This window comes from Misgurnus anguillicaudatus, chromosome 22, assembly GCF_027580225.2.
Source record: "Misgurnus anguillicaudatus chromosome 22, ASM2758022v2, whole genome shotgun sequence".
Taxonomy (NCBI): domain Eukaryota; kingdom Metazoa; phylum Chordata; class Actinopteri; order Cypriniformes; family Cobitidae; genus Misgurnus; species Misgurnus anguillicaudatus.
This window is the reverse complement of record NC_073358.2, coordinates 23,973,624-24,000,920: the sequence shown is the minus strand read 5'-3', so window position 1 is coordinate 24,000,920 and position 27,297 is coordinate 23,973,624. Positions and strand designations below refer to the sequence as shown.

At 38.2% G+C, this 27,297-nt stretch overlaps 1 protein-coding gene across 11 annotated transcripts in view; it reads right to left on the bottom strand.

The window, feature by feature from the left end:
* ncor1 (nuclear receptor corepressor 1) overlaps positions 1-27,297 on the bottom strand; it is a 106,691-nt gene that overhangs the window by 4,354 nt on the left and 75,040 nt on the right. For 6 of the 11 annotated variants that reach the window (XM_055199998.2, XM_055200000.2, XM_055200002.2 and 3 more), the window contains exons 22-45: positions 25,993-26,191; positions 25,391-25,580; positions 22,788-22,952; positions 18,051-18,211; positions 16,391-16,511; positions 16,108-16,203; positions 15,563-15,648; positions 15,315-15,483; positions 15,111-15,230; positions 14,722-14,802; positions 14,411-14,637; positions 13,943-14,273; positions 11,824-12,036; positions 11,267-11,467; positions 10,436-10,582; positions 7,991-8,128; positions 7,721-7,859; positions 6,681-7,153; positions 5,137-5,262; positions 3,920-4,065; positions 3,645-3,841; positions 882-1,022; positions 418-536; positions 252-305 (exon numbers count right to left, since the gene is read on the bottom strand). In XM_055199998.2, coding sequence (XP_055055973.2) covers positions 252-305; positions 418-536; positions 882-1,022; positions 3,645-3,841; positions 3,920-4,065; positions 5,137-5,262; positions 6,681-7,153; positions 7,721-7,859; positions 7,991-8,128; positions 10,436-10,582; positions 11,267-11,467; positions 11,824-12,036; positions 13,943-14,273; positions 14,411-14,637; positions 14,722-14,802; positions 15,111-15,230; positions 15,315-15,483; positions 15,563-15,648; positions 16,108-16,203; positions 16,391-16,511; positions 18,051-18,211; positions 22,788-22,952; positions 25,391-25,580; positions 25,993-26,191 — 4,040 coding nt within the window. The remainder of the gene's footprint in view (positions 1-251; positions 306-417; positions 537-881; positions 1,023-3,644; positions 3,842-3,919; positions 4,066-5,136; positions 5,263-6,680; positions 7,154-7,720; positions 7,860-7,990; positions 8,129-10,435; positions 10,583-11,266; positions 11,468-11,823; positions 12,037-13,942; positions 14,274-14,410; positions 14,638-14,721; positions 14,803-15,110; positions 15,231-15,314; positions 15,484-15,562; positions 15,649-16,107; positions 16,204-16,390; positions 16,512-18,050; positions 18,212-22,787; positions 22,953-25,390; positions 25,581-25,992; positions 26,192-27,297) is intronic. The other 5 variants (XM_055200004.2, XM_055200008.2, XM_055200005.2 and 2 more) reach the window with 2 other exon arrangements.

Genomic DNA, 27,297 nt, shown 5'->3' with positions numbered 1-27,297 from the left:
CCCGAGTCCCGTCATCATCATTAAATAAGATTTTACACGCATGCTTGTGCCAGTACTTGTCCTGCTCTGCGTGCAAGATTTGATCTGTAAATGCCTCACATTACAAGGTAGTCTGTGCTGGACATCACAACCTACATACCAAACTTTTTCCATCCGTTTGTTCAGATAGAAAATCAAGAATAAATCAGCCTGAAGTTTCTGTAGTCTTTTACTCATGGTAACATTAATCTTAATGGCAGTTCTATACTCACTTGAGGATGTTACTGCTGGCAGATTAAAAATCTCTGTGCCTGGTTGAGCGTTACCTTAAAAAGGACACATGAGGCATAACTTAGAAAACGAATAAGTGCGAAATGTTTGTTAAATAAGATAACCATTAAAAAGGCTCCATGCAATGTGCTTTGGACTGTCACTTACCAACTTCTGCCTTGCGGATAATCTCCTGCTTTTTGGACATAACCATAGGAGACGTGCTCTCTAGTTTGGTGAAGAACGAGGGCAGGTAACTACCATTGCCTGGTGAACGCGAGTCAGTCCTGAAACAAGAGAAAGGTCAGATAGGGTAAGGCACATGGTTGGGAACTGATGATGTGGTCTTACTCGGAACCAATAACATTTTTCATCCCAGGCATGGGACACATGTAAAACATTTTAGTTTGTGCCAGGTTTGAGAGCTGGAGATTGACAAGGTGTCCTGTTCTCTGACAGGTGATAGTTCATTGCTGATCTAATGTCAAAACAGACCTTTTCATAAGCAGCTGTCAGGCAGACTTGCCAGCATTGACTTTGATTTGAAAGCATCGGACACATGAGTGCAGAACCCACACAATTCCATAAAGTAAAACAATTCACACAAAAACACAGAGACACAGCATTTGTACCTCTGTTCAGGGAGCTCTTGCTCTCGTCTCTGACTCTGTAAAACACCGGTCTCCTGTTTATCCATCCCTGGGTATCCATGAGGTGGAGAGATGGGCTCATAGTTTTCCAGTCCTCGACCTCGATCAGGAGACCTGCCTGGCCTAAAAGACAAAAAGACACTGATAAGGGTTTGTGTCTGTGACTCTTTTCAGGGTGATCAATACTTAAATGCATTTTTAAAAGATTAAAGGTTAAATACTGATCCTCCTCCACACACGACTGACGTTTCATAGACTGCGGTTTCACGTGGTCTCACCATTTTTTCTTGCACAATAGGCTTTATGCTCAGCTGCACTACTTCCTGAACTTCAGCCAGCACCTTGTTTCCTGTCTGCCATTATTGGACAAACCGATTAATCCAGGTGTTTTTGATTATTGTTGTTATGACTACTGAGGTCAGACACACCTGGATTAATCAGTTTGTCCAATAATGGCAGACAGGAAACAAGGAGCTGACTGAAGTTCAGGAAGTAGTGCAGCTGGGCATAAAGCTTATTACACGATATGTGAAAGTAGAAATTAATGAAAGTAACATTTTTCATCATTAAGTTCAAAGTATAGTCTGTTTTTTGTGTGTACTAGTGATGGGAAGTTCGGATAATTTTTCTGATTCGGATCTTTGAATCTCGTTCATCAAAATGAACGAATCTTTTTTTGAGTCATTTCGTTCTTTTCGTTCATTTAAAATATGATTACCTATAATTTCACAAATTACCCAAAAATAACCACTTATGCAAACAATTATGACATTTCTAACAAGTTATGAGAAATAAAAATCCTTATTTCATTATTTTTTGACACAAGCTCTGAAACCTGCACAAGAGATCAGTCCCATATGTCAGTCCCATAGAGGCTATGCTGTCAGTACCGGAAAAAGAATTGATTAGTTCATTCAAGTCTTGAGTTCGGGTTCGGCCATGTCCGAGTCCTTATGCCACGTGACCGCTGGTATATCACATTAAATACAACATTAGATTCGTATTATTGATTGCGTCTGAATGTATCCTATATTGTTTTATTTTTAGTAATTAAAATACTAAATATGTGCAAAAACATTATTTGAAGAACGAAAGAACGAAAGACTCGGACCGACCGAACCCGAAAGGTGAACTAATCATTTCTCTTTCCGGTACTGATAGCATAGCCTCTATGGGACTGACAGGAAGAACAAAAGACTCGAACCTGTCCCGAACTCGAGACTCAAGAGAATGATGAACTAATCATTTCTGTTTCAGATTCAGAACCCATATGTTGCGCAATGCGCATGCGCGGTCAACACAAAATGAACTAATCACTCTCTGAGACAACTCGGTAGTCCAGAGTCATATTAAAGATTCGTTCAAAATGAACGAATCGTTCATGAACGACACACCACTAATGTGTACACAAACATACACGCATGGTTGAATGCACAGCCTTGCAAAGTATAGTTTATTTGACTCGTATGTGTACTCATATGTTCGAGGGATGCATAACGATTAATCGCGATTAATCTGTAGCAGAATAAATTTTTTTGTTTACATCATATGTGTGTGTCAACTGTGTATAATAATTGTGTATAGATAAACGCACACACATGCATGTTTATAGATTAATCGTGCTTAATCATTATGCATCCCTACGTTCGACGCATGCGTATTGCGACAAAATGCAATGTATTTCCTGGGCTACATACTACATTCTCCTGTACATGCTGTGTGTACCATGTACGCTGGGTTTCAAACATCCGGCATGTGCGTAGAGTACGCCCCCATTGTTCTCATGACGAAAATTGCGTCACGCAAACTTTATGCAGATCCTTGCGTAAAAAATGGACCATACTTTATCGTCACAGAATATTTGCAAAATTTCCCAATAGAAATTTTCGTCAATAGAGTTAAATAAATAATTTTAAGATAACACCTCCCTGTTAAATGGGACAATTGACAGATGTGTGTATTTTCTATGAGGACGCGCTCCAGTCCTAACAGAGCAACACATCTAAAACACTATCGTGGACATTGCATCTTCATGCCGAATGTTTATTATTTGCATGGGTTTTAAAGTTTTGACAGTTTAAAGTTTCATTTTCCTCACAGCTGCTCTTGTAGCGTACACCCAAAGCGATCTCCCTCACATCTTAAAGCTACAGTATCCTAATTCAGCTCTCAATAAATAAATACTCTCTGCTCTTGACTGAAGAACTGTTGTACTTCATACGAATGCGTGTATATTTAATTCATACAGTAAAAACTGTGAAGCGTTTAATTTTCATTACTTTTAAGAGACAAACCTTTTTAAAGGCATATTACATTTCTCTTTGCAGAAGAAATAATTGTTGTGCTTATTTATTTGATTCTCTATTAAAACAATAATCTACCTAATTAGTGCAAGTAATATAACAAAGGCAAGATCTGTGGCATTACTTTATGTTAAAAAAAGTAACATCTACAGTCATCAAAGAACTTGCATATCAGAAAAAAAAATTATCAGAATTGGTATCGGCTGATAACGAAGATAACAAATCGGTAATCACTATCAGCTGCAAAAAACCTGATCGGAGCATCCCTAGATTTAATGCATTTGTACTTAATTTATTATTTATTTATTACTGGTTACATCATTACCAAACCCTGGTAAATATACAAATAAGCACATATATGAGTGGTTTGTGTAAGTATCTGCATCTGGTCAAAAAGTGGCGGAATTTGGACGGTTATGCCATGTGCATATAAAGCACGCACCTGGCTCGGGATTTGTCGGATGAGTTCTCTGGAGACACACGGCTTGATGGTCTCTGGTGGTGTGTAGCAGGCGGTGGGTTTTCTGGGCTATAGCGGTTAGGAGGTTTAACTCTTCCTGTAGCAGAGCTTTGGAATGTGGACGAGGATGATGATGGGGGAGGATCCTGGCTCTTAGCAAAGTCCTGCGTTATGATGTGCTGCAAAAAAGTTAAATAAAACTTGAGTAATGGAGATGGTGTGAATATAGAATCAAGTATCAGGTGAAAAGGATTTACCGATATGTGATCAGCGAGGGTCATGATGCGGTGCGTTTTTGGGACTGCCCCGTAGCTGTCTGCTTGTGAGGAGGGTGGCTGCTGGGGTGCAGACAGGCCTGAATCTGCTGTCTGCCTATACCGATTAATGTCAAACCTCAGTCCACCTAAAGAACATCAAAGAAGATGGTCAAAAAACTTGCAAAATTTAAGACATTTTGCATTGGGATTTTCATGACAATTAAATTTTTAAAAATCTAATTCTCATTACGGTAATGGACCTGGATGTCTTATTTTCTTTAGATTTAAATTACTGTATAAAGACCCAAGAATAGTTTACTTTTTACTACACGTGGGTCAGCGTACAGTGTGTGATGCAAATGTCCTCATCAGATAGTATGCACACAACCAGATTTTTGTAACTGCACATACTTTGTACCTGAAGGTCACACATTTGCATTTAATTATTGCAATAATTCCTTTATCCACAAGGTGGCAACTGTGCCTTGGGGGTCGTTGATTCACGTTATTAGATGAAAAACTGCTTTAACAAAACTTGACCATAACCTGTGCAAGCTACAATGACAATGGAGGCCATATAGACGGTTTCAGCAGTAACAACATAAACAAGCGGCTGTCGCGGTCCACATGTAACCGCTAAGAATAAATAAAAACAAAGTTCTTTAAACGTAGTTTATTTATATAACAAGCAAAAAAAACAACACATAGATTACCTAGAAAACAAAAACATTTGTTATTTTCGACGAGGCATTTGTTCAAGAGATCAGTTTAGCAACTAGTCAGACCATTAAAAAAACGAAACCGAAAGTAAAGTTCGGATACAGACGTGTATCACGTGCGTCCGATGAAACCGTCTATATGATAGAATGTACCATGAAAGAGTACAAAGATGTTTACATGAGTTTTAACTCATGGCGTCAACCCTTTAGACCTATTCAATTGCTCCTTTCAGACCGCTCTATGGAAGGAGAGGTATAACAAGCTTGGTTTGCATAAGGCAGTGCTTTCGACAATACTTCCAGCTTAAGACTAGTTTATATCTGCAATAAAGAATAAATATTTTAAATTTTTGCCACATTTAGCAAAATGAAAAAATCTTTAATTTGGGTTACAATGCAAAAGTTAATTAAATGTACGTATGAAATATGCAGGTGAAATATAACCAACAACATTTCATGCCAACGACAGTATAACAGGTGTGCATATTAGTGGCTCACTTGAAGGTGGCTGAGAGGTCTTTTCTGATGAGAAAGGTCCCTCATTCTTCTCTTCTCTCTGGGCTGGAGAGTTGGCTGGGCTGATAGCCTCAATCCCACCCTGTGGCTCATAACGACTAGATGACACTGGATGACATGAAGATGAACATAACATTATAACCTCACAGCTGCGCAATAAATGGGTTACCACAGACAACAAGGTGACCATAATGGCGCTTTTCCATTGCATAGTACGCCACGGTTTAGTTTGGGTTGGGTCAGCTTACTTTTGGAGCTTTCGAATGGGATGCAGTACGTAGTACCCAATACTTTTTTAGTACCACCTCGGTTGGGGTTCCAAGCGAGCCAAGCTGATACCAAAACGTAACGCGAAAACACTGTAGATCACTGATTGGTCTTAGAGAATCGTCACTACCAGCGTCATCGCTATAATGTTAAAGATTAGCTTTACCTGAATGCTAGTTTGCACTGTCTCGAGTAAACCTGCTGTCATCTGTGCTCTGCTATAAGTTTCCAAACTCCCTTTTAGCGATGAAAAACATCCACAAGTTGAGAATCAGGAACACCATAATAGTTTTTTTCCAGACTTGCAGTTTGTGGCGGCACATTCGCATTGCGCACGTCCGCTTATATGCTTAAATGCAACATAAATGAGGCTCAGCGGAGCGCGTCGACTGACGCCAAGGGTGTTTGTACAGAAACTGTCATGTGAGACAGAGGTAATGATAAACGCGATGTTTAAATATCTATTTGTGGCGGTCAATTTTAATTTTATATCACATCACAGCAGTAGGCAGCACAAATATAACGGCACGCCTATTATCCCTCCCACTCCGAAGTGTTACTAAACTAGATGGAAAAGCTAATTAAGCCAAAGTGAGGTGAGCTGACACGACCTGACCCAAACCAAACCAAACCGTGAGGTACTATGCAATGGAAAAGCGACATTAGTGTTGCTGGCACCTCTAGAACTTGACATTGAAAGACTTTTCAATCACATAAAGAAGCTCAATGGTTGACATCAACACATTCAGACACTGCGTCCAATGGAATAGACATCACATATTTTGTGGTTCAAACCAATAAAAATGCTGATCAACCAATCAAAATAAGGCACACTGATTAAACACTAGAAAAATCAGGTATGAAGGTGGACTCTTAAATTTCCATTTAAACCAAGTCACTTAGGAAAGAAAGTAAATGTTATTTATGTGATAACTAGTAACTACACTCTATTATTGAATTACCCTGTTGACTACACGATCAATTTTTTACTGTTGTTGTCCAGCCGGGTTGCACGTTGTGCTTTGAAGGATTAATAGGTGTCATGCCCTTACTGACATTATTTATCCAATTAGGCCTTCTGTAAATGTGACGTTCCTTCCTTTGCCTAAGAGCACACCCTCAAATTTCTTATTAACATTTTCACTCAGTTACTTTAACAAAAAAGACTTTGTCACTCCCCTGACTTCCTATTAGTTCAAACTGGCTTAGTTTCTCTTAGTAGACTCTGTTACTTATTTAGCACTGGTGATGACACTTACTACTGCCAGAGGAGTCTGAACTCTGTGAGCCTCTCTCGCGATTGTCCTTATCTGGGGCGATCTGGCGCTTGATGATGACATCAATGAAGTTTGCAGCAGTAATGGTGGTTTTTCCATGTGTACGCAGCTCCTCCTCTATTTGTGATTTGGTGGGTGGGGCTTTTTCTTTGTTTCCTGCAGCTCCCCCATCGGCATACACAGGATGGGAAGGTTTTCCTCCGGGAAGTGACATGTCCCCATATGGCGACCGCATGGAACGACGTTCCGCATCCAGCGACTCTTGCGTTGCACGCCGCGAGGACATCATCATGTCATCATCACGGGAACTGCCGCTGTTATGCTTGCTCTCCTTGACTTTTGCAACATCCATCTGTGGGGCAGAGGCGGCAGCGTCCACAAGCGCGGCGAGTGCGTCGGCTGCGTTGTTGTAGCGGGAATTGGCTTGAGCTGCAGCTGCTTGTGAAGGCATTTGCCTGGATGATGAAAATAGTATTTGTTTAAATAGCAAAATAATACACATTACATATTGTTATTGTGATTTATGTTCTGTTCAAGGCATAGTTTACTTTAAACAATGATTGTAAATAGAAAGCTTTTTAAATGGCCAGAGTTGCTTAAACTGAAAGCTCCGATTGTGCTTTTGACCTTAGATTATCTTCTGGAGAAGTCATTACTCTAGGGATTCATTTATTTACCCTGCACTATAAATATTTACTCAACTAGTTCAATACAGACATTAAACACACTGTTGGTGGGCAACTTAAAGTCATCACGGAATCTAAATTGACTTAAAGCTTTCTATCAATCTTTTATCATGATGATCAATTTACACTGGTATATATAAAGGAATTCACATTATATTTCCTGAAAATGTATTTAAATCTTAAGTGTCCCAAATGAATAACATTTGGCTACATAGTAGCAGTACAACATTGCAGTGAACAAATGCATGCAACAAATACATATCATTTGAACTAGTATGATAAAAAACTGTACAATAAACCTATTTATAAAGAAATCACCAAAAGTGTATGGCTCACATGAGAGGTGTAATGACACTCTTGCTAGTGCCCTGAAAGATGCTTGGCCGCTGCTGGAGGACACCTTCCTGAGACCTCATGGAGGGTGAAGGTGAACGCAGAAAACCACGACTGCCCGGTCGCCCTGGCTGCTCAGGACCTGAGACATAAATGGCACAAACACATTGAGCACAGCACCACACGACTTTATCGGAAAACGGACCATATTTATTATACAGGACTGTAATAGAATAAACATCTCAGAGAGACATTGGTTTTTGTTTGTCTTACCTCCACGCATATACTCTACTGCCGCACGTTCTCTCTCTCTCTGATCTCTCTCTCTTTCTCTTTCCCTTTCTCGCTCCTTTTCCCGCTGACTTTCCCTCTCCACAATGGCTGCTGTGGCACTGTGATGGGCAGGATGTCCTGTGAAGAAAACAGAACAGACACACACACAAAATTTGAGGTTAAAACCAAAGGACTCTTTATATCATCTGCAGTTTGACCAGAACACTTTTATTGCTGTTATGAGCACCAGAACGATTGTATATAAAGCCCATGACAAATGGAAACTAGAAGTGATGTGAAATAAATGGTTCCAAAACCTTTTGAAAAACCAGGCCTAGAAAAATCACAGGTGGTTAAGTTTGATCAGGGTTGGAGCTAAACTATGCAGTGCTCGGCCCTCCAGGGTAAGATTTGAATAGCCCTGGTGTAGAGGCTAAGAAGAGTTCATATGCAAAAACTGATAAAACGCCTCTGTTCAAAAAGAGATAATGCATAATTATCCATCAAATCAAATACTTCCCCATCAAATCCACTTAATCCCACCTTAAGGCCATCCAGAAATACTGTTTTTTAGGCAGAATCCATTAGGAGTCTAATAAAAGCTTAGCAGGTTTTGCATCTGAGCTCTTCATATACAAGACCATGCGAAAACATTTATAAAATAAAGCTTGAACATTTTCATACACGAGAATCAAACTGCATGTGGGCATTTGGACACAAGCATTTGAGCATTTGGAAACTGCATTTGGACACAAAGCACATTTATTGGTGTTTGCCACTCTCAGTTTAAATAGACATTTAGATTGGCTGTCCATGGGTATACTTACTTCAAAGACCATCTGCATTTCAACCAGAAACAATAGGGTCCTCCCTGGGCCCTAACTATACATATGAGAATAATGACCCTAAGCCGACTAGTAGCCTTCACCAGTCTAAGTAAAAGTGCTTTTTTCATTAGATAGTATGGCCCGGTACAGTACCAGACAGCTGGGCTCAGCTCGCTTTACTTTGGTTCGGTTTGCTTTTCCATTGGAGTTTAGTGCCACTTCAGAGTGCGTGAGATTATAAAAATGCAATTATTGTAAAAATGCAATACAAACACAGAAGCAATGGATACTATCGATGTAATAGTGTTCTTGATTCTCAGAAAGTGGATGTTTTTCCACCTCAAAAAAGGGAGTTTGGGAAATTGTACAAAAAAGCACAGATGATGACATCACTAAGACCGCACAAGGGTAACCTCATCTTGCATTTAGCAATGATGATGGGTAATGACGATTCCCTCTGACCAGTCAGTGATCTGCAGTGTTATACGTCAAGTTTTAGTATCAGTACTGCTTACTTGGAACCTCAATCAAGGTGGTACTAAAAAAAGATTGGGTAACTACTAGATGTACAAAGTGGAAAACAGCAAAAGTGAGCAGAACTGAACAGTATTATCCAATGGAAAAGCACAACACTCTGCTTGCTTCAAATACACAAACAAGCGAGGAAGACATGCTCAAATAAAGGCAGCAGTTTGTTAACAGTTATATAAATCTGACTTGCACCAATTGAGGGGTATGGGTGAAATTCAGGGGTGTCCAAACTCTGTCCTGGAGGGCTGGTGTCCTGTAGAGTTTAGCTTAAACTTCCCTCAACACACCTGCCTGAAAGTTTCTAGTGTGCCTAGTAAGACCTTGATTTGCTGAATCAGGTGTGTTTGATTAGGGTTAGAGCAAAACTCTGCAGAGACACCGGCCCTCCAGGAGCAGGATTGGACACCCCTGTTGTAATTTAATAAAGACATTCCACTTATATACAAAAAGTATTTAAACCACAATAAATAGAATCTGGGCTACAATAACTGAATCGATAATAAAAATATTGTTCAACAAATGTCATTATTGATATGTCTGGTATGTGACATCACATGCCCATCGTCCCACTGCAACAGTGTGAGCTGCGCAGTTATAAAGTCAGATTAGACAGTTTGTTGAACATAAGTCTATAAATGAAAGCAGGGCTCTACATTAATGTTAATAGGCTCAAATCTAATCCCTCAGTGCAATGGCCATTTTGAACATTACTTTTGTTTTGGCAGAAGTCTGTCTATAAGGTGTTTGTGACTGATTCAATCAAACTGCAGTGGCTGTGGTGTGCGGCCAACAAAGATAACACAAGATATGTATGAGTCATCATTCCATTATTTTGCAGTAGCATAGCACTTTTACCTAATGACATTCAATTCAGACAACACATTTTGAAAAGATAAATAATTGTCACTACAGATTCAGCAAGCCAAACATACAAGACCTAAAATGGCTGTAGTTAGTTTTATGCAAAAGACAGCATTTCAAATAAGTGCAAAAACTGATCTCAGAGCAAGTAAAAGGCGAGTTTTGAAGCACCACCACCAGGACTGGAGGGGAAAGTTTAATTGGAGAGGAGGGGTGGGATCCTCACCTGGAGATATGGAGGCAGGGTTGAATGCCCTAGGAGGGAAAGGGGTCTGAGGTCCAGGGATGTAGGTGATGCGATCCAGGGAAGGGGAAACTGTGCCCCCAGGGTGAGGTAACAGGATGGTGGGCATCGGGGTTAGATCAATTATTCCTTTTACAGACAGAAGCAAAGGGCCAGAGGGTGAGCAACCACAACTAATCACTTTTACTCAAGTTTACTCAAAAAGCCAACACCCTTTATAGATTTTCTAGAAACATTGACTAACAGTCTCGAATGTTTTAATCACAATATCAAAAGAGTTCAATTAAAATGACAAAAAATCAGGATAAATAGGTTAGGGCTGAAAGCTGATCAAAGTGATAACACAACTAGTCAGGTATTACAGAATAACTACCATAGTGTAGTAAGTTTTGACACCAGGACTGGCTAATAGTGCTTAAGTGTCAAACTCAACCAGGGCCAATCTGTGCTGTAAACATGAATCCAATTTTATGCAATTATTTAATGTAATAATATAACTAAATAATTGCAGGTCACCTTCTTTCTTGCTATTACAATACTGGAAATGTATTAAACAAATAGGGTGCGTGTATGTGTCAAATAATGTAATGTCAATGGATAAAGTCAAATCAATCAGCCTCAGCCCTCGATTATTTTGAAATAAAAGTGCAAAAGTGCAAATATTATTTCCTTCAGGGTCATTTGCTTCTGATGGTCTGGAAAAGGTTGCCACTATTTTACACAAGCACAAGATCTAACGACTACATTCTTCCTTCGACCTCTGACGTTTACTTTCTCTCTCGCACATAAACACAAAACATCCGTTTCCCTTACCTCGACCTGATGGGGGGTAAGGAATGCCGATGGATGATTCACGTGGTGACAGTCCCCTGGCGACATCGGGGCGTGGTATGACCTGCATCTGCTGTGATGTTATGTAATCATTCAAGATGGTCTGTCGTGTGTTCTCCATAGTGTAGAGCTGGTAAGTGTTGGGATAACCAGTTGGCGATGGTTGCCGTGGGAACATGTACGCTAATGAGGGATAAAGAGGTTAAACGGTGGAATGGTGAAAGGACAGCCGTACATGTCTTGACGTCAATGGGGACGATTTGCCACAGTAGCACGAAATACTAATTTCTTATGCATGAGACTCAAAACATAATGTTTACCAATTAGATAGGAGTAGTGCTTTTAAGAGAGAGCCATTATTCAGAACAAAAATCTATTTCGTGTATGACGCATGAACTGACAGTACTGAACACCTATTTGTATGCGGAACATGATTTTAAAATGGAACTTATTAATACTACACTAATTTTCCAGACCAAGGAAAAGCCTTGTCAAATGTTTGTATTTCAGTATGAGGTTAAATGTACTCCATAAATCACCTGGATCCAGGACCCTGTGAAAGGCGAGGCTGGGTTCCAGATGGGGAGGCAGGTGAGTGCGGTACACCTGAGGGTGAGGGTCAAACGGGCTGTGAGGACCGAGGGGGTCACCCCCTGAAACAGGAGACTTGGCAGGAACACTGTCCACCCTTTGGGTTGGGGTTAGTGTGCTCTTCCTCTCGTGAGAAACTGGTTTACCCGATGTTATGCTTCCTGCATCATAGAAATTTACATAAGGCTTATTTCACACATACTGTATACTAAAAAAAAAGATCTATGCATCTATGTAATTTCCAAAAATGGTTGTGTGTTTCAACTTAAAGGGAAACTTCACCCATTTGTATTAAGCTTTGTATCGTTAGAATCCCAGTCATGTTTTTAAATGGTAGTGCATCATTCCCTCAGTTTCTCCTGAGACGGGAGAGATATTGTGCAGGGGACGCGTTTGTGTGCAGGATGCAGGGATAAACGGACGTCTGACTGTAAAGTGAGTGTTTCTATTTTCTTTTTTATACTAACGTGGCATTTATGTACACAATAGCATATCTGAGCGGCGTTTTATATGTCTATGTGAAAGCAATGAGGCTGATATTACACAGATGTAATTACAGTAAACAAGAGACAAAAAGAAAATTGGTAAAACTAAATAAACATTTAATATGCATACCGTTTTATAAGTACTTGGAAAGACATTTGTACTGCGGATCTGAAACCGCATGTTACTGTTTGAATAAGACTTTGCTACACACCAGGCCAGAGTGTTATTGTGTGTAACACAATGTAACATCACGTTTAAAAGTAAGTCATGATTGGTGTCTGTCAGACACAGTGGTGGCTATTTTCTTTGTTTTATTAATGTGGTGGCATTTATGTACACAATAGCATATCTGAGCGGTGTTCCGATTAATGGGAGTGGCTTGCAGAGCTGTCCATTGTGGGAGTTGTAGTTTTTCATTCAAATGTGCTCTAAAAAGTCACGTTCTGTCTTTTCTCGGTCAAATAGGCACAAAATTCTAAATTTATGTTACATTTCGACTAAAAAATATGACCCACTTTCAACAAAGATTAATGTTCCTATTGATGAAATGGCCCTTTAAGCAGATTCTATGGGGCATTTGAGAAGATTTTTAAATTTTGGGGTTTTTGTAAGAAAGAATTACCGGTAAAGTTGCAATGTGTTACTTTTAGAAGGATCTCTTGATTTAAGAAGGATCTCTATCATTTTTATTACCTTAAAATTAGTCGTTTTTATCTACAAACACAACTGGACCCCTTAATATGGAAGTCAGCATCATGCTTCTACAGTAGCCATAAATGGACAAACTTTCCTACAGAGCGTGTTTTGTCTGTACGTTGTCTCAAACAATGACATGTTTGTCTGGTGGAAGCTACCATAGCGTCTCATTGCGTTTCAAAATTGAGGTTGGTTACAATGTGTTACCTTGCCACTAGATGCCGCTTAAAAAAAAACTGTACCTTGAAAAATTTTAAAGTTCATAAACTATGATTGCGTTCACAAGAAAGTCGAGGTGGAAGGCTGACGGCTGACCTCTGACCCTACTTTAGAAAGGCGCATAGCTTCACTTCGCAAGATATTTTATAAACATACAGATTTTTGAATGCAATTTTTGCTTAAAAATCGGTCCTTATCCAATGCCATTATAAAGCTGAAAAGAGCCAGGATATTGTAATGTAACTCTGATCAGATGAAAGAGAAAATCATATAAACCTAGGATGTTTTGATGGTAAGCAAAATATATGAAACTTTCATTTTGGGGTGAACTATTCATTTATGTGTATTAAATACAACTGAAATGCCATTTACCAGCAATTTATTTATTTATCATTATTTACTATTATTTTAGGCTTACTGAAGTGAATTGTGGTAAGGTAACAAGACATTTTTGAAAAATGACTGCTTATGCACTTTTTAATAACTGATCTTTGCTTATTTTAAACCATTTAATCTAAATGATAATCCAAAGTGATATTTAATTACATGAATTTATTAAAACTTCAAATTGAAGTCTGACCGATGGAATTGTGAATGTAGATAGATTCTAAACTTTTTTTGTCCTATCTTTCATTTTTAGAGCAAATAGAAATAATGCCTTCATACCTTCCTGTGCTCGCAGCAGAGGCGATCCTCTAGATAAAGAGCTGCTGGAGTAGGTAGGGGTCCTCCGTGCATTGCTGTCCTCATACATGCCTGGACTGAGCTGAGACTTTCCTGACTCTGTATGTGTGGAGCGCAGGACAGAAGTGGAGTTTACTACCGAAGTGTGTCGGACACGCTCAGATGCCTTCACATCCTCGTACTTGGCCCTCTCTCGCTCAGCAGCTTCGATGGTGGAGTGAGAGATCTTCATCGGGCTCGTGATCAGGGATTTAACATTGTGCTTAATGGTTGATGGGTTCACAGTACTACCGTCATACTTCAGTGGAATACCCTGTTAAACAATGCAAAAGACAGGAAGTTGAAAACCGTGTTGTGTTCTCATTAACCAGGGTCTCAAAATGGACAAAAAATGATGCATGTTCCTCAGAGTGGTTGCAAACTTCTTAGTTCAAAAATGTTTAAATCTACCTGAGTAATAGATCCTTCCAAACCGGGGGTTTTGCGACTATCTGGAGTTTCCTTTCGAGGGATTTCGTGAATGGAGCGACCCATCTCCTTTATGGTGTTCACCCCCTCATATGGTTTACCTTTGCTAATGCCTCCCTCAAAAGAGCGGATAGGTGGACTCTCCATTTTGATCTGTTTGCCGTATTTGGAGGTCTCATCAAAGACTTCAGCAGAAGCTCTTGGTGTTCCTGGACAAGAAAACCAGGAGTGGTCAAGTAATGCAGCATAAAAAAGTATTCATGCATTAAAGTTTGTGGTGAGGTCTGTATTACCCTGCATGATGGATCCAGCGAGTATGTTTCGATCCTTAGACTCATGTGGACTTTCTCTTGGCAATGCTCTACTGATTAAACCTGACAGAAAAGGAAATAAAAAGTTTCAACTGCCAAATAAAGGGGGAATGGGGCTAGTGGTCACACAAAATGCAGTAAATACCTCTAGAATTTACATTTGAAAGTCTCGAAATACACGTTTGTAACATCTTTTTCTAAGGCATGTTTATAAAAGATGCTCCAGGCTTCAGCTGTGAAACCAGGCCTCTATGTCTATACCATTTACAATTACCAGGATATAAACCCATGGCTACTGTGACAACTAGCCAAAGCCAACTTGTCTTTTCTATATACACTTAGTTGGATAACTCAGTTATTTTCTGACTAACCTTCATAAGGTGCATTATCCCGCACTGCGTGTCCACGGGGGCCCTCCATAATGTCATATGTGCGTTTGAGGTCATGTCCCATCCGTGGGCTTCTGGTGGCCTCTCTGGGGTTCTTAATGGCTGTGAAAACAAAGGCAATGGTGGCATAAATAAATTATACTGATGTGATAAACACACCGGACAGGGTGCAGTTTTGGATCTTACCGTCATAAGAGAGGATGTGTCCGCTTTTTCCTTCGTAGATGACGTGAGCTTTGGAATGAGCTTCAGCTCGGCTCTTCTCTTGACCACTTAGGTCCTCTGTGGCCAGTTTAGCAATGGTTCCCTTCAACAAATCTGCTGCTACGTTAGACTGAGTCAGGGCTGGAGTGCCCTGCAAAGAGAAAGAAAGTGTGAAACACTAAACAAACGCACAATTAAAAAGACAATGCACAGGTTTGGAATGAAAGTACCTGTGTAATAGAACCTCCTCTGAAAGTCATGCTCTCTGGGCCTTTTCCAGGGGGACCTCTCATGTCCTGAATCTGCAGGGGTCCTCCTGAAAGCAAAGAGGGATAAACACTGTTTGTGATGGACCCTGGGAACAATCATACACATTATAGGTGGGCAAATACATAACTGATTAAAGTTTTGGGCACCTCCACTGACAAACTACATAGACAATCATTTTGTAATCACACTGTGACCTTGAACCAGAATTAAATCAAATCATGAAGCAGTGTCAGATTCCTTCAGGTCATTGCAAGAAGAACAAACAGCTTTAAACTGTAAAACGGTAGGGCATTGGATTAGCAGTGCAAACATCCCAAGGATCGATTCCCAGGGAACACACATTGATAAAATAAGTAGAATGCACTTTGGATAAAAAGAAACCAAAGAGATCAAATGAGCTCTTTAAATGCTAAATGGATAAATGTAAATGAGACTATGTGTAACACAATAATGTTACGTTTGAGGATTATTTTTTATATTATTATATATTTTTAAGGCACCATACCTCTGACCACTCCCTCATACTGAGCTCTGGATAAGAGTCCCTCGGCCTGAGCACTTTGTCCCCGAGGAGAGCACTCCTCCTGTTTAATATACGACACTGACACACACACACAAAAAAATTGTTGTTTAGAGTACACACAATGTACTACATGAGGATTTTGTCATATAAACTCCATTACTACAGAAACCTAACATGAAATTTTATCTATTTCCTTAAACGACTGAGTGCTGTTTCTTGACGTTGACTTTTTATTATTGTTTAAAAGCAAATTTAAAACTCTCACCAGGTTTGGCAGGGTCCTGCTGTCTTGGTATGCCGAGCGAAATAGATCCTCCCGCAGTCTTAACTACATCTGGTACGTACACTGCGTGCGTTTGAGAGGGCAGGTACGTGCCTGGCGTTCCCTAAAGGGCACATGAGGACAGTCAAGAATCACCCGACCCCATTACATGGAGGAAGTGTTTAAACTTAAGCTAGGGCCACACCAAAAGACTTATCAGATTTTCAAAATGTAAGATCACAAACATGATGAAAAAATATGATTTATCAGTTTTGTTCCTAAAGAGTGTGGGCTGCCACTATGTGTTCAGCACACCACACATATGCAAATTCTCTTCAAAAACAATGTGAGTCTCGACAGAGAACACAGGAACAGGCAATGTCTCTCGTGGTCAAACGGGCGTGCATTAAGAAATGTCATTAAAACTGTTGACTGCTTTTACATCCCTAATGTCCATCTTACTTTGGACTGTGCTTGCTATGCCATGACTGCGATTGTTATGGTTTCGTCTTTCATCGTCTTTTATCGTTTTGTTTCCCATTAAAATCTACACCGTGCGTGTGCATTTGTCTTCGAGGTTCCCCCAACACAACAGGATTTCTGATCGTAAATATTCAATATGTTAAATAGTAGATCCGAGCACCTCCGAAGTGCTTCCAAGCAGATTCAGATGCTGTTAAAGCTGCAGTGTGTAGATTTAAGCGGCATCTAGCAGTGAGATCGTACATTGCAACCAACAGCTCAGTCCACCGTTCACCGAAACGCATAGAGAAGCTATGGTAGCTGTCACAGGACAATCATGTTGTTGTTTAAGACAATATACAGTAGTACCAAAACGCAGTTTGTCCGTTTACGGCTACCATTAAAACACTGCGGCACCAAGCGTGGTGCACAAGCCCTAAAAAGTGAAGCAAAAACATCTCAATCGTCCCCCCAGTGACTGGTCCAAATATAGGTCATAAACCCTGCTTCCCCAATGTTATTTAATGGGACTTGAGACCAACTAAACAATATAATTACACTTCAATTATCTTTTTTCCTAAAGGTGGTTTCAGTTATTAACTGTAGTTTTTATCACACTGATGTAAATTCAAGTGTTTGTTTTAAAATAAGTTTGTTTTTAGTTAGTTATTTAATGCTATAAAACGGTGGTTTCACGTCATGATTGACGGCTGCGATATGCACATTCTGCGAGAGCGAGGGCGGGGGCTTGATTTCACGGCTTTACTTCCTGCTCACTACTGCGCAGGACTGGTCCCGAAATCGCTACTGCGCAGACTCAAGACCCAAGATGTCAGCGCCGTATCGGGACACTGCTGGATTTACTTTCACCAATGAAAGAGAGCGAACGGGCATCATCCATCTTTTTTTACAGTATATGGGCGGCACAAAATGGTGACTTCCACATAAGGGGACCCGCGGTGTAATTAGATGAAAACATTTCATAAAAAAAATAAACACATAACAGTTCATTATGTAAGGTCTTTATACACCTCTGATAATATAGTTATGTAGATTATATTGCATTTCTGTCAAGAGATCCCTATAAATGTTACACACTGCAACTTTAACACACTGCGCACCAAATTCACAGCCTGATTCACTTTTGGTGTGTGCTGGGTTTTGGCAGATATATCTGTCTGTCCATCTGTATCTTTCTCACCTGTGAAATGGAGCCCCCCTGAATGAAGGAGGGCTTGTCTGTGGGCTTGGAGGTGGGAATGAGGGGTGGAGGAGACGGAATGTTAGACGGCCTGTGACGTGAGAACGTCATGCGTACATCTGAAAGGTTTTGAATCGCCTGGTTTGGTGCAGGTTGAAGAACTATAGTGAAAAAACAGAAACAAAGGTTGAAAAATGCTCATCTTTGAACAGGTACCAAAGATAATTCTAGTTCTTCTAAGGCATTTATAAAATGAACAGGTGGCGTCCTGGATGATCACTAGTCAAGCACAGCTTAGAGGCCATATTAATTATTATTTTAACAGTAGACTGCACACTCTTTGTACCACTGATTTTCACAACCCAGTGTTTTTTTTGATAAAAACACAATTACAATTGTTTTTTAAAGACTCATGTGTTGATGAAATCAAGCTGCAGTATAAGCCATTATAAAAATTACACTGCTATTAAATATGACACATACCCATTACTTCCATATTAATAGTTTTGACAGATATCATTTACAATGTCATTCCTGAGCACCTACAGCTCTTATTTTTTATGTATATGAAAGTCCTGTAATGCAAGGATTTAAATGAAAGTGTTGTAAAAGAAAGCTACCATTTAACAACAGCAAAAAGGCACATGCATTGTGAACTCTGCATGTTTTGCCAACATTAGGTACGTTTACCAAGTAATCTGTTTGTAATCTTATTGATGGCTCAATTGGATTGCAAAGCCTTTATGTAAACATCTTAATCAATATGACTGAGGTCGATTGGATGCAAATTTCGATCGTATTATAAGAGGTAGTGTAGTCGGATTTGTGATCCGATCAACAGGAGAAAAGTACGCGTGTGTAGTATTTTCTCAGTCAGATGCAAAAAAAAAAACATGTGCACACCCGCATAAGAACTGTGCTTAAGTTGACGTCTTATATTTACTTCATATTTACGTATAACACAATTCTCGTCACAGAAACATGCATGAGCAAGACCATGGCAACGCGCATTATTAATGGGGTCACACATTGTACTTTCTGCAGGGTTGATCTGTACATTTAGAACATTACATAAAGCAATACAGTAGCGTTGCACCATTCGAAAATTTTGTTTTTATTGCTTATATCTAAAAAATACTTAACAACTTTCTCCAACTCAACTTTCACTTTGTACATTTATTCAGAGATAAAGCTTGAACTCGATGAGAAATGCTTTGCAAAGTGTAGTACTGCCAAGTCCTCTGCTTTTTAATGGAGTTCAGATTTTGGCTACTTTTAAACTGTTTCTGAGTTGATTTTTTTTTTGCGGGTTAAAGATGAAAGGATTTAGCTTATTATTTATTGGTATTTCAGCTGTGAATAGTCATTGGGATGCTTTTGGGCTAGTTTCAATGTCCATTGGGCTGGTTTTGATATGAGAATCTGGCAACTCTATGCGCTTGGTTCAAATAACATAGAATGTAGATGCAAACAAACATTTTAATCAGATTGCAATGTTTAGGGTACATGTAAACAGTACTGTAATCTGCAATCAGATTAAATTCAGTCAGATTGACATAATTTGTGCATATAAACATAGCTACTATCTTTTTGCTGTGACTATTCACAATACAGAACAACCTCTTTTACTTTGCCAGACCTTGAGTCTAAATTTCAGCAGTGTTGATTCACAGATAATTATTGCCCTGACCTTATCACATCTCTCTCACCTGTATTTCACTGTTCAATGTCTAAAAAACTTATGTAGGATCTAAATATGACTAACAAAACCAAACTCCTCCAGGGTCAAACTGACTTATATAAATATCAATAAAGCAAGCAACACGATGAAAAAATAAAATAATAAATCAAGTGTAAAAAAGCAACCCTTGAATATAACTCTGAACAGTCTGACAAAGCAGACTTCAGTCTTCCTTCAGTGCTGCACACCAAGGACTCGTAGTGCTACTAAAAGCACCTCTTCCTTTTACACTTCCCAGATAACCTGACCTCTCACTTATCTCTTTTGAAATATTAACTCTTTTAGCTAGAGAAGAGATCAGCATCTCTGTGGTACTTTAGTGCACGGCACACTTGTTCAATTTGCAAAAGCTTATATGTTTTAGTCGTGATGGGTGTAAAGAATTCGTCATGCTCATGCACGAATAAACACAGTATAGATCTGAAGGCGGCTCACACATAGCATTTGGCATCAATACATTCATCAGAGTCATTCCGTAACACTACGGTTTAATCATGGCTTAAATAGCTTTCGTTAACAATTTCAATGTAATGACTGTATGCCACTTGAAGCATCATTTAATTCTAAACTCTCTAAAGTAAAGTTCAGTTCTGACGATTATCAGCACAGATCACAAATCAAATAAATGTACATGAGCTGCACAGCTGTAGCCAGATCATTTTGTTTGTTTCAATGTGCATTTTCTTTCTAACACACCCGACTGTGTTTGTCTTCATACAAGTGGTTTCCAGGTAGTAAGGGCAGAGCTGATAACACTCACATGGGCCAAGCCTTGTGACAACAACAAGGTTTTCAACAAGAAGAAACTCACTGACCTGACTAATAAAAGCCATGCAAGTTATTAACGTATATGCGGAAAAGATCCTCAGAAATAAGAAATGGCATTTAATCAAGCAGTCCAAATAATACACTTGTGACAGAAACACCAACTCCGAATGAACAGTAATAAAAATGTCAACATTGCCTGAAGCTGAACTCAAACATTACAATTTTCAAACAGTTAAAGAGATAGTTCACCCAAAAAGCGAAATTGTGTCATTTACTCGCCCTCATGTTGTCCTAAACCTGTATGAGTTATTTTATTTTGTTGAACACACAAGATGATATACTGATGATAAGCACATTGATAGCACCCATTTATTACCATAGTAGGAAAAATAGAAAATAAATACTATGGACGTTAATGGGTACCATCAAACTGTGTGCTTATCATCATTTAAAAAATATATTTTCTTTTGTTTTCAGCAGAATAAAGAAACATGAGGGCATGTAAATTAACTTTAGTTTTTTGGCGAACTATCCCTTTTCCTCATTTTGTATAATGAAACTACACTATAGTGGCTGTGACAGACAAAAAAAATGTATCAATATGCACTATTAAACACATATTTGAATATGCAAATGTCCTCAGTGTCTTTTGTTCATTCATGTCCTGCTCCTTTCCATACTGTATATACAATAACACAATAACTGTGCAGGCAATCCTAAACCTCATACTGAAAATTATATCAGATTTAAGTGGAGTGTGAACAAAGCCAAAGGAACATTAACTACAATAGGGCTGCATAATGATAGTCACGACTATTTGTTTGCAGAATAAAAGTTTTTGTTTATATAGTTATTATACATAGTACATCAACAAATATTATATATAAATATATATAAATACAAACACATGTATGTATAATTTTAAGGAAAAAATATATTGATACAATAAATATTTCTATGAGATATAAATTATATGTAAATATACAAATGTTTATACACATGCAAATATTTCTTAAATATATATATGTATGTGTGTGCATTAAAATATACATAATTATTATACACATTACACACACATTTAATATGTAAACAAAAACTTTTATTTTGCAACTAATCGTTAGGCAGCTCTAAACTACAACAGTAATGAAAGCAAATGATCAAAGTTTTTTTTACAACTGAAGAGTGTATATGAAGAGTTTGGTTCCAAAACGCAATAAATCCATTTTGACAAATTTCGGTAAAAACGTGTTTTCTATACCAAGAAAGTGACAAGATGAAAACCAATATTTTCTGTTACAAACTTTCAGATAGCATCTTTAGGTTATAAAAACATAAAAAATTCAAATCCATAACTTGATTTTCAAAGATTTATTATAAAAACTAATTCTTTTTTCCACAAAATGCAATAAATCCATGACAGTTTTTTATTTCAAAATGCTATAAATCTATTAAATCAATGTATAAATGTGCATTCATCTTTACCATTTTATATTTATTTAGTTGACTAGTGGTATACAATGATTAAAAAATAAACATTAATGGCATTAACCAAAACACTTACTTTGTTATATTAAGAACACAATGTTTTAGCATGAGAAGCTTGATGCTGTCTGGAGAACAAGCAGCCGAGTGCCTCTCGCGGAAATTATTAGCTGTTGATGGCTTACGTTTCTTTCCCGTCACAGAAAACCATCACAGGTTTGGCAATGCTATTAAAGTATTATTTTGTTTTGTTTGTTGATCACGAAGTACAAAGTAGATGAGGAAAATTAGGATTCCGTGTACTCAGCGCGCCGCCATGTTTGTTTACATTGCGTGAATGGTCCGCTGTAATATCAGAAATGGATTTATTGCGTTCTGTAAAAAAGGAGTAGTGGCGTTTGTCGCATTTTGGGAAAAAAGATAGAAAAGATGACAGAATATCACGGCGGGTATTGGATTTTGCGTAAAATTAATTATTTACTTTTAACTACTGACCTGATATAATACTGATTTTGGCAGTAACTCATTTTTTTCAAAAATGGCGTTTATTGCGTTTTGGAACCAAACTCTTCATATTCAGCCTCCAACCACAGGGATGATACATTCAATCATCACTACCAACTACCATCTAATGGCTAAAAAGCAAAGCGCTGTTTGACACAGCAAGCAGACAAGATAAAAAACACTCTTTTCACTCTACAGACCAAGTAGAAACCAAGTTCAGGATACACGTGAAAGCTGCTTACCTGGAGGCACACTGTAGCGATTGGGGTTACTGGCATCAGGCTGGGGTGAAGCTTTGTTAGGTTCCCGAGGAGAGAGTCTGTATGGAGAGCCAGGTCTGACCACTCCACCGTGAGACTCCTGTTCAATCAACTTCATGTCATATGGCATGTAAGCAAATGGCTTACCTGGGGAAAAAACAGAGAGGAGAGACTATAAGAGATACCAAACCAGAGAGGCGTGCATGGATTAGGGATGTAAATTCTCTGAAATATTCAAAACAGAACAACAAATTGCAACAAACACATTACATTAATCCATTATGAATGATAATTATCAATTTATCATAAATAAGTAGTGATGCACCAATGTATCAGCCGGTTTTTGATATATTTGAAACCATCGGCATATTGACAATAGCATGATATAGGCCGATACCAATTGTTTAATAATTAACCGCTTGAAGGCAATAAGTTGACATGTCTGTTGCATAATCCAGCATTTAAAAAAATATTATTGAAATAATGAAATACTTCCCAAAACAAAATCTGTACAAATTATAGTTTGTCAGACGTGCGAAGGGGGAAAAATAGAAAATCACGTAGATAATCACGTAAGACTCATAAATTACTCGTAATTACTCATTCATGTGAGCCATGCTGTCAGAGTAAGAGCATTTCAGGACATTTCTGCGAGTTTTTTTTTTTTCAAAATCTTGGAAGACAAAAAAAATCCAAAATTTTCTCTTACTTTGTGCCTCTCTTATTATGTTGGTCAGTTAAATGTTAAATAGATCCAATCCATGTTAAGTAAAAATTATTTGAATAAGAAATAAACTAGCGAATAGGCCAAACTGTATAGTATTGTATACAAGTGTTTAATATCAGTATCGGCCAATAGCTGTCTGTTTAAATCTGTATTGTCCCCCCAATCATATCGGTTCATCCCTATAAATAAGCTATCATCTATATTGTAATGACAAAGACAGTACTGTAAGCAACATATTATTCACACCATATACTGTGCCTTATCGCAAATGTGGCAAACAGCAGCAGAGCTGACAGACACCCAAAATAAAATGGTCAGACAAGGTTTAAAAAGGTAAAGAGTCTGCTTTTCTATAAGGAAAATGTTGAAAAAAAACCCAGTCTCTAATGGATATCACTTCAAGAGAATGACCTTATGTTCCTTTCGGTTGGCTGCTTCTGTCTGGCTCGATCAAAAACAACCACAGCAATTCTTAGCTTAGAAGAGCAAAGTCCACTCTCTTACTGTCTCTCGCCAAAAAAAGTGACGGATATAAAGAGTAAATGGTTAGTGCATGGGAGACAATTTATGATGTCTTACTGGATCATTAAATTTCTAAATAATTATGCCAAACAATTGCGCTTTTTATTCTTGTCATGTACACAGTACGTATTGATGTTAATAATATATTTTTAATAAGAAAACATTTGTAAACAACCATAACACAGCATAGAATAACATAGATTTAAGATGCAAGCAATGTTGAATGTAGATGTGCTGTATATGTATTAATTTATTAATATTTAATAAATTGTAATAATCAAAAGTAAAAAATTTCCCTTAATTTTGTCTTAATTTTTGTAAGTAGTTGAAATGAAATAATAAACTTATTTATTAATACATAATGTGCAAAAAAAGGTCAAATGACTTATAGAAAAATATAAATTTATTTTTGAAAATATGACACGTTAATGTAGATTAAACTATTCAACAGTATATCAAATTAATCAACCTTAAAAATCTACGCAACAAAAACAGAATAATATTAACACAAAACATAACTTATAATACTAAAACAGCGACAAGAAAAAATGTTCTGATAATAACACTTTTTTTAATAAAGGTTTTAATCGTTTATTTTAGAATATCCAGCCGTTATATTCAGCCGTTGCAGGCGCGCAATGCATATTGGGATAGCCTTGGCTGTTAAAGGGTAACTAAACCCTAATCCAACTTTTTTTAGTTACTGATCTGTAAGAATGATGGTTTATTAGTGCTGTTCATTGATTTTAGTAAGTTTTTTGACATTTGGATATAAAGCGTTTCAATACTACAATATATGGTGTAAAAACGTCTGAGTGCTGCCCTCTTCAGGTTGAACGGTGGCTACTGCAGTTGAATTTTCCTATTGGATGTTGGGTCCAAAAAATGACTTACGTCATGAGTCATTTTTATAAAATTACCCTGATATGTCACTAGACATTAAGAAATCATTTTCATTTCAAATACTTATATCACTGACAACAGTTGTCTGTTGCAGTTGCAGCCTTTAAAGGAACAGTATGTAAGAAATTTATATCAATGAATCATAAAATGGCCCTGATATGTCACTAGACATTAAATCATTTTCATTTCAAATACTTATATCACTCACAACAGTGGTCTGGCCAGGATATTGTCATTTAAAAAGTGGAGTTGCAGCACTCAACTAATGTTTATGTTGTCATTTTGTGTATTGGCCACCAGATGTGTGATTGCAGTACCAGTTTTAGCCACAAGTTTTGTGATTGCAATTGCAATATCAGTTCTGGCCACAATCCTACATACTGTTCCTTTAAAAGCAAGCAAACTGCACACTCTACTCGTGTCTCTGACTCACCTTCTCGGTCCAGCACAGTGGGATTGTGAGTGGTGACTCGAGATCTGCAGTCCAATTCATTCTGGTCCAATCTCTGTTTGTCCTCTTGATGTGCGGACTCATGCACGGCTTTAATTTGGTGCTGGAACATGGCAAAACCACTCAACGAAGGACCGACAGGAATGCCAGTGTGACCGAATGGAGATGAAACCTTAACAACCATTTAGAAAGATATACAGATTCAATGTTATGTCTGTACCTAATGGAATGTAGCAAAACCTTATTAGACATAAAAATTAGACATGCTAGCTGAGAAAATAAGTGTTATAGTTTCAAAAAGATTATTTTTTTCATTAAAATATTATTTCATTCTTATCAGCCAATCAGGGCCAAGTTTGATTGTTAGATTAAGTAGATCAAATCTATTTCACAGCCACCCCGAAAATTAGACAGATGTGCCAGAGCCTCCGAGCAGCCCAACTGATCAGCCAGCAAGGTTCCCACACAAAATTTACTCAAGATCAAGGGCACATGGAAAATCAATTGACATTGCAGATTATTTTGCTGACTGCCGCAGATTCGAATCACAGCACGTGATTTGCGGAGGTGGAGGCCAGACTCACATAGCGGGATGGCTGGGCCCTGTTTCTGTCCACAGGGGTATAGTTGAATGATAAGTGGGGGAAGGGGCTCTGGGGACTGACCATTGGGGGAATGGTGGCAGCCCGGTGCTGTAGCTGCTGCACGTTGAGAATTTTGGGTGAGGATACAACCACTGAGCTCGAAGTGCCAAGCAAAGAAGGCTTCTCCAGAGAGAAAAGTCTGTCAAGAGAAAAAATTTGATTAGAAAAACATTTGTATACTCTACTAAAAGCTGGATCTATGGCTTTATTCACACTGCATGCAAATACAATTAGCTTTGTTTAGGACTGACTGTATATACATTATTATTTATTTTACAAATGATTAGTGGTTGACTGATATATTTATTTTTCAGATTAATTACATCCATTATCAAATGCTTGTGATATCAGTGAAAGTTGCAGGGAGAGTGAGTAAAAATGCTTGATATAAGACTTATATTGGGTATACTTCCACACTACAAAATAAAATAAAATGCATTTGTATGGTATGCATGCAATATTTAAGGGTCACAAATGTGATGTTACAGCTTAAGCGGTTAAAGAGTAACTAAACCCTAATCCAACTTTTTTTAGTTAATGATCTGTAAGAATGATGCTTTATTAGTGCTGTTCATTGATTTTAGTAAGTTTTTTGACATTTGGATATAAAGTGTTTCAATACTACAATATATGGTGTAAAAACGTCTGCCCTCTTCAGGTTGAACGGTGGCTACTGCAGTTGAATTTTCCTATTGGATCTTGGGTCCAAAAAATGACTCGTGACGTAAGCAGGTTCAAGCTCACCACACCCTTGTTATGATCTCACCACACACTTGGTACGAGCTTAGTTCATAATAGCACTTTTGGGAGTACTTCGACTCGGCGCAGTAACACCCTCCCTCTCCCATTATGAGAGTGAGAAGGGGAGCGGACTTTTCAGGCGAGTCGAAGTACTCCCAAAAGTGCTATTACGCCATAAAATATAGTTCCTCTTTTAAATCCGCTTAGAAAAGCGCTACGTTTTATTTTGTACCACCAAACTTGCTCGTATAACTACTCGTCTTAAATAGGAAAAACGTTGATGTGTTTGGTCACTTCTAACTTTATCTCTAAATGGTACAATTGAATGAATGGGGCTAAGCTAAATGCTATCGAAGCGTCGCAGCGCGCTCCAGCGCTTACGTGCACGCACACAGATGATAGAGGGATGTATCAACAATTCTTAGTTAAGGTAATAACATAGTTTAATATTGAAAATGAGTAGACTATTCCTTTAATTGTCCACAATTATGTAATATTATGTGT